Genomic DNA, 16,788 nt, shown 5'->3' with positions numbered 1-16,788 from the left:
TGAAGAATATGACAAAAAAAATAATAAAATTATTGCACTAAAACCCACAAATAATAAAGATATGGAGCTAGAAGATAAAGAATGTCAAAATAAAAGTAATGAATTCGTGAAATTCGTGTTTTGAAAATTCAAGGAATTCTTAAACCATGAAAAAAAAACTTCAAGGCTCTCGAAGTAAAGTGAAGAAAGTTCCTCATCCATTACTATATGTCATCAATACGAAGAGAAAGAGCACATAAAGCCAAACTGCCCTCAAAACTAGAGAAGAAACCAAAATCAAAGAATGTTCAAGAAATTCCAGAGAAAAGAAAATAGAGCATACACATCTTGATATAATGATGATATGGAATCATCAAATAAGGAAGAAACAAACATTTGTATCATGGAAAGTTATCAAGATGATTAAGTAACCTCTCACTTTTGCTATCATGATTTATTCCTCATTTGTAAGAAGCTAACAAAAGAAACAAGTATTATAACAAATTATCTCTACCTCCAACTACATTATCTCTTCCCTTGAATTGAAAAATAAAAACTTGTCGAAAAAATAGAAAGTCTTAGAAAGAGAAGAGATGATCTAATTCAAAACTATTCCTCCTCTCACAAAGTCTTAGATGAATCTATCAAGTGTTATAAATGCAATATTTTGAAAACTAAAATTTATGATCTTTAAAACATACTTGATAAGTTCACTAAAGAAAGAAACAACTTGAATCTTTTTTTAGGAAATCAAAGAGTATCTTATAATAAAACTGGTCTTGATTATGAAGTTAAGAACAATATTAAAAACTTTAGTAACATTTGAAATGCTAAGCCCACATCTCATTGCAAGACCTTAAAATGCAACCATTATAATAAAGAAGGTCATAAAGTATAACTTTTATTTTTAGTAAGATATTCAAGTTGTTCTAATTGATTTTTAGTAAGATCCCCAATCTTACCATTTAGTTGTTCTGATTGATTAAAACTTTATTACACAAGTTACTTAGTATCAAGTAAGTTGTGTAACAAGGGTATTAAAATATGTTTAATTCCCCTATATGCACGATCTTTAAAAATTAATATACAATCTTTTTAACCTTTTTTTTTTGAAAAGATCATGACTATAGAATAAGTCATACATATTACTTTGGTGAACTAGCCCCTAGTAGGTAGAAGTAGAGGTTGTTAATGATGCAGGTATCCCTGAAAGAACATCCTTGAAAGATGTTGATCAAGGGAAAGAAAAAAATATCAAAGACAAGAGTAAGTCTGAAGTTCAACTAGAGATATTCAAGTTGAAGAAGTCAACTTAGAGAATAAATGTCTATCTTAAGAATGAAGGATCTTTAAGAACTATCCCATTCAGAATGTAAATGAATATATCTCTAAGGAAATTACATCTCAACATTCCCTTAGCAAGGTATGTAACCTTGTGGATTTTGTTTCATAAATTGAGCCAAAGGAAATTGATGAAGTTATCATCAAAGAACAATGATATATTGCTATACAAGAAAGGTTAAATCAATTTGAGAGAAATAGTGTATGGGAACTCATTCCCAAAGAAAATTGGATGATTAGAACCTTAATGGATCTTTCATAACAAACTTGATATTTTTTGAAATGTTTTGAGAAATAAAACAAAAACTCATCGCGAAAGGTTACAATCAACAACAAAGTATAGATTTTGATGAAACTTATGCTCTTGTAGCTTAACTAGAAGCCATGGGGATGTTTCTAGCTTTCTCATGCATTATATTTTCGTAAAATATTCCAAATGAATGTAAAGAGTGCACTCTTGAACTGCTATACCCATAAGAAGATGTATGTTGTACAATCTCTCGGTTTTATAATACTCTTCTTACTTATGAAAATGGATATCTATGATTCGAAACCAGCTCCTAGAGCTTAGTTTGATATTCTAAACAATTTTCTGCTTGAAAATAAGTTTCTAAGAAAGAATAATTATACAAAAATTTTAAACAAATATTTTGTTCTTATGCATATTTATGTCAATTCGATACTACTAACAAATCCTTGGGAAAGAATGTTTCTGATATGATGCAGAATAAAATCGAAAGACAATAGGGTTTCATGTACTATCTTAGGTGTGCAATAAGAAGTGGTTACCTGATGACGTTTGTCTATCCTAATGCTCTTCCATTATTGCATGATGAACATAACTTAACATTTGGCAAATAGTTACATAACATAAACAGACGATTACATAACATAACCTAAACACTACCAGATGATTCTGGACGTTTCAACATCTTGATTACGTCGTGGATAGATCTAGAAGTTGTCGCATCAAACTCCGTCAGTCCCTTAGTTTGCCTACGGTGATATGTTCTCCATATAACTTTCAAATCTTCATCGTTCTTTAATTCAATAAGGCTGTATTTTACCTTTCCATCAATATCAATCCAGCTTGCACGAAACTCGATTGTACACCTTTCAGTTCTCGGTGTCAGGCAACATATTATTCAACTTGGATCTCAAGAGGGCGAGACATGTGATGTCATCCGAGAGCCAAAACTCTACAGAAGGTTTCAGTTATTGAAGTACACGTATTGCTTAAACAAAAACTGAGGCATTATAAGATGTTTTACTTAACAACACATGATCCTATTTATACAACTTTAAGTTCATTCTGGACCATACAAAACAGACGGTGCAATCGCAGCCATACAAAACTGTCGGCAAATTATCAATCCTTCAATTTGCACTACCGAAGTTTTTACAGATCCACCAAAAAATGATATCTTAAGGTTGATTTTGAAAAATTCGATATCTTTTAAACTACTGGATTTTTCACCTTTATTAAAAAATTCGATAAAAATAGATATTATATATATATATATATATATATATATATATATATATATTATATATATATATATATATATATAATATATATATATATATATATATATATATATATATATATATATATATATATATATATATATATATATATATAACTCCACATATCGAATTTCAGAAATATCCGATATACCAGATTTTTTATATACACTAGTATAAAAAAAATTATTTGTAGCGAATTTTTTACTAATTTGATCGGATTTTCCATATAATTTTATGATAAAATTTTAAGAGTAATATAAATATTATGGAAATACGTAGATGTGTCCGGTCAAAAAGTTGGAGAGGTGGTAGGATAATATCACCTCATTTTTTTATTCATTAGCCATACGATACTGTACATAATAAATCATGTTACTATCTAAAAAGTGTTAATCATATAAGTTTAATGTCAAAATAAATAATTTAAAATAGAAGATTGAAAAACTACAAGGTTTGAACAGCTTCCAATGCAAAGTGTTACAAATACAAAGTGATATAGCGAGAAGTAGACCCTGAATGACCTGTGATATTTGATTTCGTAAAGATATAACAAAGACAAATTAGGAAAAACACAGTACATATGTATGGTCATCACTCATCATGCAGATAGTAATTGATTTTGACATGACCATGTTACCCTAGCCCTAGGTAAAATCCTATAGCCTCTAACACCACCAACACTGATTCTTGTTCACTTTTTCACTCTTCCATTGAACCACACGCTTCCATCTCTCACACATCTTTGTCTGCAAAATCAAAACAAGTGCCAAACATCATGGGACCATTTCTTTACGCATGAACAAAACTGTCCATTAAGATTGCTATGCAAGCCCACATGAACAAGATAGAACATGCTGCAAAGTTTGATGAACATTTATTGATTGAATAACCCAAATCTAAGCATAATAAATTAACTAAGAAAAAAGTTTAAAAAATTTACCCAAACAGAAGACTTGGCATAATCTTTTATCTTCTTCCTCATCCTCACATTCTTGTCACTACCTATGATGCCACCAATAATATTATCTTTATCCTTATCAATAGAACATGACAAAAATACATGTTTTTTAACCTTAATATCCTTTTTCCTCCAATTACGAAACAACCCTTTCTTCTTTACCCCCATTTCTTTCTTAAGAATCAAAGTCCCAAGTTTTTCAGTTCCACTACAATCTTTTTTGTAGGGTCCATCAAAGACTGTTGTAAGGGATGGAACTTTTGTATCAACCAACAACCTAGGAGGAAGTTCCAAACACTTGAAAGTTGTTGGATTTGAGAATGTGACAAGATCAGTACAAGGTTTTGGTTTTCCTGGCTCTTCTTCCCAACCAAATGGAACTGATACTGTGATATGAAATGGAGGAGTTTTTGTTCCTGATCTCTCTGGTGAATGGATAATTGGTAGAGTGTTCAATAGGGGTAACTTTGGTATTTTCATGCTCTTCTCTTCCGCGCAACAATCCATTACTAGTTTTTAGCTTTTGGATATGTTTTTGGTTTGGTGTCATATAGAGAAAAAGACAAGGTGGCAATGGAGAAGAGATTAGGAGAAGCTCCTATGACAGAAAATGTTGGTCCATTCGGTCATGTTTGCCTTTTTCTTGTTTGAAGCTAAAGAACAAAAGTTCTAGTTAAGGTGCTTGTTTTTGTGTGCTAAGTGTAATTTTGTTGAAAAATGTGACTGTTGTGTGTATATTCAAGGAACATGTTTTTTAGTCCAAGAAAAATATTGAAAGAAATTAGTCAAAACCATTTCTCTAAGCCAATACTATTTGTATCATCCAATTAAATATTTTCAAATTTATATTCATGTAAATAAATGGACTAGTTACATGTTAGTAATGGTGTTTTAACAAAAACACTACTAAGGATGTTCAAATAAAATAAAATAAAAACATAAACCAACCGATAATTATTGAAACCCCAAATAAAACTATATATCTCAGGAATTAACACCACTTTACTTAGAAAATTTTATCTATCCTCTATACTTACATTTTTAAAAATATTTCGATTTTATTCTTTTAAAAAAAAGTAATTTTTGTGATATTTGTATCGAACTCTAGTTTCGATAAGGTTAGCTTCATGGTTCGGTGGTAGTCAAGTCGAAGATGTGCATGTCGTACTCGAAGTCTGTTCTTACATGCAGAAATATGTTAACTTGTTGTTTAAGTTAACATGTTGAATTTGACCAGTCTGTTGGGTCAATTGTTTAGTATGTTAGTTGAAAGTTAGCGTTTAATTTCCTTATAAATAACATACTAGTTCTCAATAATCCATCAATCCATGATAATCCTATTCATGTGAAGAAAGTGGTGTGATTGAGGTTCAATTGTAAACTTTGTACCCTAATGTGTAATTGAATCAAGAATCTAGTTTTTAACCACTTTGATTGTTCTTTCTCTTCTCTAATCTCTTCTCTTTTACTTTGTGGTTTTTTTGTTGATCAAGAAACCAATCATACTCTGTTTTCTTGGGCATCGCTTCACAAAAATTTGTGCGGTGAGCGTGGAGAAGAAGGTGTCTTCAATAAAGTATGAGAATGATAAATTTATCGGTGTGAACGATTTTGGTTTGTGGCGCTTGAAGATGTTAGTCCTACTGGTTCATCGGGTTTTTTAGAAGCATTGAAAGGATCAAAGAAGATGGATGCTTCCTTATCGAAGAAGGAGAAGATGAAGATGATCAGGAAATCCCACACTGCAGTCATCTTGAGCCTAGGTGATAAGGTTCTCCGGCAGGTTTCAAAGGAGAAAACTGCAGCGGGTGTGTGGAGGAAACTCGAGGGTTTGTATATGATCAAATCCTTGGTCAATCGCCTCTACCTGAAGCAAACTTTGTACTGATTCAAGATGAGTGAAGACAAAGTCTTGGCTGGAATTTTTTTTCAAAATAACCAAATTTTTCAAAAAAATTTCTAAAATAACCAATTTTTCAAAAAAACTACAAAAATAACCAAGTTTGGTAGAGGATGCGCCAGATGAATTGACGCACCCCCATACCAATAAGAGGAGGCGCCAGTAGCATTGGCGCACATGCATTGGGCCTCGTGAGGAGGTGCTAATGTTTGTGCCTGCATTGGCCCTCATGAGGAGGTGTCAATGCCTCTGGCACCTGTGTGTATTTTTAATGGTGGATGTATGCGCCAATTCATCTGGCGCATACACCCCCTCCTATTATTATTATTTATTTTTATTTTTATTTTTATTTTTTTAGTTATTTAATTTTTAATTTTTTTAATTTTTAATTTTTAATATTTATTATTTAATACATAAGAAATAATAATGAAAAAAAATAAATTCATTAAATATGTAATAGTTGGTTACATTGGACAGACAAAAAACTAATGACCCGCCCGATTATAACGTCCCCCGGTTCCACATCCCGGTGCGTTAGTTTGTCTTCGAGGTCTCCCACGATTTTCTTGAGGTGTTTGTGGTCTTTTGGTGCTGACCTGATCGAGCGATGGCTGGTTGGAAGGTCCGGCGGAAGTTCTGGCGGTATTTGACAGATGTGTCATCATTTGCTCCCAATATCCGGAGGGGCTCTGGCCAACGGCGCTTCCGTAATGGAGTTCGTTGCCCATGTCATCGTAGTTAGGGCGTTGGGGTTGGGTGAATTAGGGACGGTATAGTTGCCCAAATTGGTCCATTGAGTTGTTTTGAAAACGAAGTAATGGTTCCTGGGGCGTACTATAGTTAAACAGTGGTTGGGTGTTCATTGGTGCGGGGCTACGATGAAGTGACCCATATGAATTATCTGTGCTGCAGACGGTTGTGGATGCGGGGTTTGATTCTTGGTTTTGTGTTTGGGTGGGTGGTATGAACATGGTGCGACGTTGGATGGTTGGTTGTTGGATGGATGGCATGAACGTGTTGCGATGTTGGGTGTTTGGTTGTTGTGTGTATGTGGTCGGTTGATGTTGTGTGGTTGGTTGTTGGGTTTGGGTGGGTTCACATTGGTGTTGGGTGGTGAATTGATGTGGGGCATACGATGACGAAGCAAGTTGGCGCGGATCCATCAAATACCACGGCTCAGATACAAATTGCTGAGTTGTTACAGACCTAAACCATGCCATATACTATTGAGTAGGTCTTGCACCTTGGATGACTGGTTCGTTCAAGATGTGTTGTCGTCGATTCCTCCATTGATGACACATGTCTTTTGCAAAGTCTCTCCAGTCAGAATAATCCCACTGTGCATCGACCCTTTTTTGATGTCAATTCCCCAAACACGTGGGAGATTCTAGAATCTGTTGTAGCATTCCGAACTGCAGTTTGACCCGGTCACTTTGGTGCATTTCCACTGTAGTGAATCGGATAATTGGTGTCTTCGCTGTCCAAATTGCAGCATCGTCATGGTTCACATCATGATTCAGACCCAGATATGGCCTCCAGACAAACTGTAAAACAATACCAAATCGTTAGATGGAAAATAATTTGATAAGTATTTTTAAATTAAAATATAGTTTGGTAGGAGTATTACATCGTCATGTCCAATGTGATCCAATAGATTTCGATAGACTACAATAGTGTGTTTCGGACACCTATTGTAGTTCATTCCCCTTACTGACCACCTAAGATAATAAAAAGAAGTGAAAAATATTATTTACTGTTAATTATAAGAATAAATATAATTAACTAAATGGTGAATGGTAAAGTGTTAGACTTACTTGGTTGCAAACGGGAACACGAATGGGCGCTCATTTATCGGGGCGAGCGACGACATTCTAGACCACCCCCAAGCTTGAAGCAAATAAGCACATGAAAAAAAGTACAGGTATTCTTTTTTGCAGTTCTACACATTGTACTATATAGATGGGCCAACACAGCTGAACCCCAACTATAAGTGTTTACCTTATTAATGTTGCGTAATAAAGGTAAATACATTATATTCACATAATTACTTATACTTTCTGGAAACAAAAAGTTACCAAATAAAATCATAATATAACACCGAGCTTTTATTATTTTCTCATACTCGGTTGAATCGCCGGACAATACTATACTAGCATAATATTGTTTTAGGTAATTTAAATGTATACCTTGCCCCCTTGCTTGACCAAATGTGTCTCCCTCAGTTTCGTCGTCTAACAAAGGGGCACCCAATAATTCATGGCATATATTGTTGTCTTGGTTAACTCTCCCATTCACTGTCTTTCCATCTATACGGAGACCCAACAACATGTACACGTCCTCAAGTGTGACGGTACACTCACCAATCGGAAGGTGAAATGTGTGGGTCTCGGGTCTCCGCCTCTCCAACAAAGCCAGAGTGAACTTGTAGTTGACCAAGTACAAAATAATGTTTTGTAGATTTCCAAATCCATATCCTCTAATATATGGTTCTATTAAAGGATCGTGGGGTACATATTCATGTACACGACATCTAAACCGCTTCGGATCCTAATAACAAAAAAGTAAGAAAATACAATCAGAAGAAGAAATACATACTCAACAAACACACATCTGTAAGAAGTAATCCAAAAATAGAAACTAAAAAGAGAGAGATTACAAAGGTATAACACAAAGAAGATATCTATTAGAAGTAATTCAAAAATAGAAACTAAAAAGAGAGAGATTACAAAGGTATAACACAAAGAAGATATGTATTAGAAGTAATCCAAAAATAGAAACTAAAAAGAGAGAGATTACAAAGGTATAACACAAAGAAGATATGTATTAGAAGTAATCCAAAAATAGAAACTAAAAAGAGAGAAATTACTAAGGTATAACACAAAGAATATATGTATTAGAAGTAATCCAAAAATAGAAACTAAAAAGAGAGATATTACAAAGGTATAACGCAAAGAAGATATGTATTAGAAGTAATCCAAAAATAGAAACTAAAAAGAGAGAGATTACAAAGGTATAACACAAAGAAGATATCTATTAGAAGTAATCCAAAAATAGTAACTAAAAAGAGAGAGATTACAAAGGTATAACACAAAGAAGATATGTATTAGAAGTAATCCAAAAATAGAAACTAAAAAGAGAGAGATTACAAAGGTATAACACAAAGAATATATCTATTAGAAGTAATCCAAAAATAGAAACTAAAAAGAGAGAGATTACGAATGTATAACACAAAGAAGATATCTATTAGAAGTAATCCAAAAATAGAAACTAAAAGAGAGAGATAACATACAAATGCCGAGATATTCTCGATTGTGCCTCTGTGTTCACCGCCCATAGTCAACAAAGACATGATTTGAATTTGCAAAGCTTGAGTTTGGTAGATGAAAGAAGTGCAGTAGAAGAAAATACTTGAGTATTGATGAAGATGATTTGATATTGTCGATATGAGAGACTATTTATAGATGAATGAGTGAGTAGGTTTGGAACCTAAAAAAAGTGTGATTGGTTGCATGGAAAGGCAAGAGGAGACAAGAGAATGACAAAATTCAGAATGGAAGAGAAAGCTAGCATGTGAGGAATCTTCTTGGCGCATGTGAACATGCAAGGGAAGAGGAGTACTTCCTCTTGGAGCCTACGTGTGATTTCTCACATGCAAGGATGAGGCGCCCTTCCTCTTGGCGCCTTAGTGTAGGGCAATTGAAAGGGGCGCCCTTCCTAGTGGCACCTGAGTGTTATTTTGTGAAGAGGCGCCCAACCCTTTGGCGCCTCCGTTACTTTATGGCACTTAGGGAATGGGCGCCTAGGTTGGAATATTAGGGCACAGAGCTCAGAGATTCTTTAATTCCCCGACGCTTGTATATTATTTTCATTCTTTTCTCTGCGTGATGGATTCCTTCAACTGCATGCATGGTCAAGTCTATACAGACAATTACCAAGTTATCAATGCAACGACCAACTTACCATTGACCAACCTATTTATGTTGTGCAGTTGAACAACTTAGCAATGCATTCAGTTTTAATTCCATTCAAACTATCTACATATTTAATATTTCAACACAATGTCTTCCACACAACATTACATGATCAGTGCACATGTCGAAGGTGAAATATTTGATCCTCAGTTGTTCGGTTTTTGTTTTCGAAACACAGAGGTGACTCAGTTTACAATAAATCGACGATCAAATTTTTCACATCTGAAACAAAGAATATAAAAGAAATTGCACTGCAATAATGTGGGTCAGATCATCTATAAAAATCTGGTTTGGTTTGCAGAAAAACCAGGTAAAATTTTATCAGAAGAAGATTCGAGATGATGATGATGTTCAACATATGTTTGGCAGTCACGAACAATCCGGTTACAATGATATAGAGTTGTATATATTACCACATCAATAATAGGAGTCTCAGTACATTGATCAGTCACAAGTATTTTATGAGACTGATGACGAATAAGCTGAGGTGAATATTCCAGACGATGAAGAAGAGGAACCTGAGATCATGGTTGATTCGATGGTGAACGCTGAAGAGGAAGAGGAGCCAATACCAGCAAGTCATGTATATTGCCCACCCCAACACATGAAAAGGTTAAATTTGGGTTCAGATGAACCTTCGGCTGATGTATGGTACAATCCTTACGTGCAAATGCAAGGATCTCTGAAACAAGGAGACACATTTCGCACAAAAGAGGAATGTGTAAAAGCCATTAAGAAATTCCACATGCAACTATCAGCAGATTTCAGAGTTGATAGAACTGACGCATCGAAGTATAAAGTTTATTGTCAGAATGAGCACTGCCTTTTTAGGTTGTCAGCTTCGTACCGGAAAAGGAGTGAGTCTTGGGAGATTGGATCAATGGGTCCAGACCACACATGCATGCTGACAAACCCAATGCAGGATCATCGTAAATTAAGTTGTCAGCTAATATGCGATTAAATATTGTCTGTCATTGGTGACAATCCATCGTTAAAGGTGAGTATACTCCATCATATAGGAAGGCATGGATAGCTAGAACAAAAGTTATTGAAAAAGTGTTTGGCAATTGGAAGGAGTCTTACAAACAACTTCCAGAATACCTGTTGGCTCTAAAACACTATGCTCCCGGAACAATTGTCAAGATGGAAACATTGCCCGCATATACACCAAATGGTACGTGTGCTGCTGGAAATAGAATATTTCACCGTCTATTCTGGGCGTATCAACCGTGTATCATAGGTTTTTCTTTCTGTAAATCAATTATACAAATTAATGGTACATGGTTGTATGGAAAATACAAAGGAACATTACTGATGGCAGTGGCACAAGATGGGAACAACAATATTTTTCCAATCGCCTTTGCCCTAGTTGAAGGGGAGACTGCTGAGGGATGGAGTTTTTTCCTAAGAAATCTCTGATTGCACGTTGCACCTCAGCCTAACTTGTGTTTGATCTCTAATAAACACCCCTCAATCATCAGTGCATATAATAACATTGACAATGGCTGGAAAAATCCTCCTTCGGCGCATGTGTTTTGTATTAGACATATTGCTCATAATTTCATGCTGGAAATCAAAGATAAGACGTTGCGTAAGAAGGTTGTCAATGCAGGTTATGCATTATCAGAACCTTCTTTAAAACACTACCGCGAGGAAATAAGATTGTCGAACGAAGATGCGGTTCGGTGGATCGATAGTATTCCGTTGGAGAAGTGGACTAGGGCATACGACAACGATCAGTGTTGGGGCCACATGATAATAAATCTTGTGGAATCAATGAACTCTGTCTTCAAAGGCATCCGTAACCTACCAATAACCGCTTTGGTGCAAGCTACATATTTCAGGCTAGGGGCGTTGTTTGAAACCAGACGCTCAAAATGGAGTTCAGTGTTGCAATCTGGACAGTTGTTCAGTGATGCTTCAATGAAATTGATCAGACATGAAGTTGCCAAAGCAAACACACACATGGTTATGGTATTTGACTGAACTAAAGGTTGGTTTAGTGTTGCCGAGTCTATGGATCACAATGAGGGCATGCCAATGGGACAGTACAGAGTCGAACTAGATAGAGGTTAGTGCGACTGCGGAAGGTTCCAAGCTTCTCGTACCCCCTGCTCCCGAGTCATTGTGGCATGCTTAAAGGTTCGAAGGGATCCATCCTACTTGCTATCTGAAGTTTACAAAGTCGTCAGCCTTTCAAATGTTTATAAAATTAGTTTTTCGTAGTGGAAAAAGAGGATTATTGGCCAGAATATCAAGGGGACATCGTTTGGCACAACGAAGTCATGCGAAGGAAGAAAAAGGGTCGCCCAAACAGTACCCAGATTCGAACCGAAATGGATACGACGAACAAAATGGTTAGACTATGTAGTTCATACCGTCAACCAGGTCACAATCGTAATAACTGTCCTAGTGTTGGAACGAGCACAACCAGATAAAATCAGATGTACCTTTGTTGCTATATATGGAAAACTAAATTTATTTCAAAGTACCCCTGTTGCAATATATGGAAAACTAAATTTACTTCATAGTAGACGTCTGTGACGAAAAGACAGTTGTTCATAAAAAATAACACAAACAATTAAAACAACTAGAATACAAAAACTATGCGATTACAACCATCAAAACAATTTTGAACATGTAATGCATCATCCTTCGAGTGTCTTGGTCGGTCTTAATATCCACCCATTCGCGCACTTCTCCGTGTTGGTTAAACGTGGACACAAGCCATTGTATTCTTCTAATCCGTTCACCCTCTCCAATTTCTCCCTCTAACCAACTGTACAACGTCCGAGTAAGACGTTTAAACGTATCTGTGTTCCAAAGTCGAACCTGTATCGGAGCCGCAACGGTAGAAAATATTACATCAACATTTCGTTTCTGAATGTATGCAGACATTTTGAAACAAAGAAAATTGAAATTGATGGTTGAACTAGACTAGGAGATTAATTTGAGTGAAAATAATTGTATGCAAGGCGTGGTATTTATAGAGACGGAACATCTATTGGACAAAACACGTGGGCGCCAGATGAATTGGCGCTCACATGGCCATCACAAGCAGGCGCCACATGAATTGGCGCCCACCATTAAAAATACACACAGGCGCTAGAGGCATTGGCGCCTCCTCATGAGGGCCAATGTAGGCGCCACCTCATGAGGGCCAATGCAGGCGCCACAAGCATTGGCGCCTCCTCATGAAGCCCAATGCATGTGCGCCAATCCTACTGGTGCCTCCTCTTATTGGTATAGGGGTGCGCCAATTCATCTGGTGCATCCTCTACCAAACTTGGTTATTTTGGTTTTTTTTTTGAAAAATTGGTTACTTTAGAATTTTTTTTTGAAAATTTTGGTTATTTCGAAAAAATATTCTCTTGGCTGAGCAGCTGGATATATTCAACAAGTTGATTCTTGATCTTGAAAATATCGAGGTCAAGATTGATGATGAAGATCAAGCATTGTTGTTGTTGTGTGCTTTACATAAGTCTCAGACTCATTTCAAATAAACTCTCTTGTATGGAAGAGAGTCCTTGACCTTTGAAAAAGTTCAATCAACCTTGTACTTGAAGGACCTGAATGAAAGGAAGGAGCATAAACCATCTTTTGTTGGTGAAAGATTGTCCATTAAAGGAAAATTCTTAAAGAAAGATAGTAGGTTTGCGAAGAAGAATGGTAAAGTTCTACAAATTTCTTATGGTGGTAATGCTTCTACAATTAGGTGTTATCATTGTAAGAAGGAGGGTCATACAAGAAAGGTGTGTCATGAACGTCTAAATAATCATGGTGGAAAGGATAATGGTAATGCATCAGGTGTACAAGAGGGTTATGAATCATCTGATTTCCTAGTGGTTTCAAGCAGCGACTCTGGCAAGGAGTGGATTATAAGTTCAGGTTGTACTTGGCACATGACTTCAAACAAGGATCTAATTAAGGAATTATGTGATCAAGATGGTGGATCAGTGCTGCTGGGAAACAATAAAGCCTGCAAGATTGCGGGAATTGGTAATGTTTGATTCAAGCTCCATGATGAGTCAATAAGGCTATTGACTGATGTCAGGTATGTACCCGATCTTAGAGGAACTTGATTTCTCTTGGTGAGTTCAATAAGAAAGGATAGGTTTTTAAAGGAGAGTAGAGTATCATAAGGGTAATGAAGAGGTCGAAGGAAGTCTTAAGAGGCGTGAAGAAACAAAGCTTGTATACCCTTGAGGATGAGGTTGTAAGTGGTTAAGAAAATGTGACATCCATAAAATTTGTATCGAAGACTGAGCTATGACATAAGAGACTTGGTCATATCAGTGAAAGAGGACTGGTCGAATTGTTGAAACAAAATTTTCTATGTGGTGACAAGGTCGAAAAACTGGAGTTTTGTGAACCTTGTGTATTTGGTAAATCCTATAGGGTGAAGTTTAACAAAGGTAAACAAAGAACACATGGATCCCTTGATTACATTCGTGTTGATCTTTGGGGGCCTGCAAGGAATCCTTCACACTCAGGTGCAAAGTATTTCTTATCCATAGTTGATGATTATTCCAGAAAGTTATGAGTATTCATCCAGAAGACTAAGGATGAAAATTTTGAAAATTCCAAAAGTTGGAAGACTCTGGTCAAAAACCAAACAGGCAGGAACATCAAGAGTTTCAGGACCGATAATGGTCTTAAATTTTGCAATGAGGCTTTCGACAGCTGTAGTGATGCGTCTGGTATTGCAAGGCACAAAACCACTACATGTACTCCCCAACAAAATGGTTTTCCTGAATGGTTTAATCGAGACATTCTGGAAAAAGTGAGGTGCATGTTAGTTAGTGTGGGATTAAAAAAGGTATTTTGGGAAGAACCTGTTGTGACTGCAACATACCTGATAAATAGGTGTCCCTCGACTGTCTTGGGAATGAACACACCTAAATAAGTATGGTCGGGACATCCACCTAGTCTCGACAGACTTGGAGTATTTGGTTATTTAGCCTATCCTCACATTAGACAAGACAAGATCGAACCTAGAGCACTGAGATGTATGTTCCTTGGATACCTTAAAGGAGTCAAAGCTTATAGGTTATGGTACCTTGAGCCAGGTCATAAGAGGTATATCACAAGTCAATATGTAGTTTTCAATGAAGCTGAGATGGCTTTCAAGAAAGCGGACGAAGTTGGTCAAAGTACCAAGATCTCTGGAGAGAAGCTCGAAAATGAAGAGATTCATTTTGAGGTGAAACATAGTGATGCTGAAGTGCATAAACCCGATGAAGTCGAAGAGAAAGCATAAGTTACTGATGAAGATGAGGAGACTGATAATGACTACCTATTGGAAAGATATCATAGCTTATGCCTTAATCTTTGCAAGTGAGGTTCTTAATGAAGAACCTAAAGACTATAAGGAAGTTATGAAGAATCGAGACAAGACTGAATGACTGAAACCCATGGATGATGAGATGAAATATCTTCATGATAATAACACTTAGGATCTGATCAAGAAACTGTTGGATCCAAATTAGTCAGCTAGAAGTGGATTTTCAAGGTGAATGAAGGAATCAAAGGAATGATGTCGAAACGGTTTAAGCCAAGGTTGGTTTCTAGGGGGTTCACTCAGAAAGAAGGATTCAACTTCAATGATGTGTTTTCACCTGTTGTAAAGCTTAGATCCATTAGAATATTGTTAGACATGGTGGCAAAGTTCAACCTAGAACTTGAACAGGTGGATGTGAAGAGTGCCTTCTTGTATGGTGATCTAGATGAAACAAACCTGATGAGGAAACCTGAAGGGTATGAAGAAAAGTGAAAGGAAGATTGTGTCTGCAAGCGGAATAGGTCGTTATATGGCCTGAAACAATCTCCTCGACAATGGAATAGAAGATTCGACAAGTTCATGACACACATAGGTTTTACTAGGAGACAGTTCGACCACTTTGTTTACTTCAGATTTTGACATGGAAATTCACTTATTATTTTGTTTCTTTATGTGGATGACATCCTTATAGCAAGCAACAATGTCGAAGATGTTATGAAGGTGAAGGTTGAACTTGATAAGGAATTCCACATAAAGGATCTAGAAGCTCCCTCTAGGATTCTTGGGATTAACATCCAGAGAGATAGAAATTAGTCAAGATTATGCTTATCTCAAGAGACATGCTTAAAGAAAATTCTTGACAAGTTTGGTATGTTGAATTCAAAGCATGTTCTAACACCGACTAATCATTAGTTCAAGTTGAGTATGACTCAAACTCCTAGTACTGAAGTCGAAAGAGCCTATATGAATAACATTCCATATGCTAGTATAATAGGTTCTTTAATGTATGTTATGGTATGTATGAGGCCAAACATTAGCGTACAGAGTGAGCCTTATAAGCAGGTATATGACCAATCCTGGGAAGGCGCACTGACAATCATTAAAGTGGATTCTAAGGTACATAAATGAGACTCTAAGTAGAGTCTTGATTTATGGTAGACTCTGTGGTGATGTCAATCCTAGGAAGGCGCACTGGAATCATTAAAGTCCTTTTTCACACGACTTACTTAATGTTAAGTAAGTCGTGCTATAAATTTTAAAAATAAAAACAACTCAACCGTAGGATTAGAACTCTTACCAATAGTCTCAAATCCAACAATTTTACCTTTATTATTACTATAAAAATAAACTTCTCTTCTCGTAGGAGTGAAATAAGATAACATATTTTGTTAATACATTTATATTAGCTTATTTTTACATCTAAAATGTTAATGAAGATGTCTCGAAAGTTGTTAAGGACATCTTGGCTAAGTGTTTCTCTATTGTGCTATTTTTAGAAAGTTTGATTTTGACTCATTTGATTCTACTGTTGATTCTTGGATTTGTGATCCATTAATGGTTGATTTGTTCAAGATTTTAATTGGATATGCTTTGAAAGAAATATTTAATTGAATATGATTTGAAGGAAATATTTATGTCATATTTGTTTAGTCATATATTTTTCTAAAGTTAGTTTGCAAAGATGTTGATTGGAAAAGATTTGATTAAACAAATCTTGCATGAAGTTATTTAATTGGATTTGCTTCAAATGTAAGATTTAGTTTGTTGAATATTTGACTTAGTTAAATTTTGATTGTACCCAAATGAGACAAAACCATAATTTCTATAAAAA

At 35.7% G+C, this 16,788-nt stretch overlaps 1 protein-coding gene across 2 annotated transcripts; it reads right to left on the bottom strand.

Moving 5' to 3' along the window:
- Positions 1 to 3,283: 3,283 nt before the first annotated feature.
- Positions 3,284 to 4,573, bottom strand: LOC127076090 (uncharacterized). 2 transcript variants are annotated; one of them, XM_051017647.1, is made up of 2 exons: positions 3,788 to 4,567; positions 3,284 to 3,593 (listed from the first exon to the last, which is right to left on the bottom strand). In XM_051017647.1, exons 1-2 carry the CDS (start codon positions 4,310 to 4,312, stop codon positions 3,513 to 3,515), a joined length of 606 nt encoding a protein of 201 aa, XP_050873604.1. In that variant the 5' UTR covers positions 4,313 to 4,567; the 3' UTR covers positions 3,284 to 3,512. The 2 variants fall into 2 exon arrangements, with proteins under 2 accessions (XP_050873604.1, XP_050873606.1); XM_051017649.1 differs by having other exon boundaries at positions 3,354 to 3,701; positions 3,788 to 4,573.
- Between the last annotated feature and the right edge of the window lie 12,215 nt (positions 4,574 to 16,788).

The sequence above is a fragment of the Lathyrus oleraceus genome, chromosome 4 (assembly GCF_024323335.1).
Source record: "Lathyrus oleraceus cultivar Zhongwan6 chromosome 4, CAAS_Psat_ZW6_1.0, whole genome shotgun sequence".
Lineage (NCBI taxonomy): Eukaryota > Viridiplantae > Streptophyta > Magnoliopsida > Fabales > Fabaceae > Lathyrus > Lathyrus oleraceus.
Note: the sequence above shows the minus strand (reverse complement) of the source record. Positions and strands in the feature narration are given on the sequence as shown.

Excerpts from the sequence above, each read along its gene's own strand:
- LOC127076090 (XM_051017647.1), bottom strand. The coding sequence starts at position 4,312 with ATGGATTGTTGCGCGGAAGAGAAGAGCATGAAAATACCAAAGTTACCC. Across the intron at positions 3,594-3,787 it reads ATGCCAAGTCTTCTGTTTGG|ACAAAGATGTGTGAGAGATG; the intron begins GTAAATTTTTTA and ends TTGATTTTGCAG.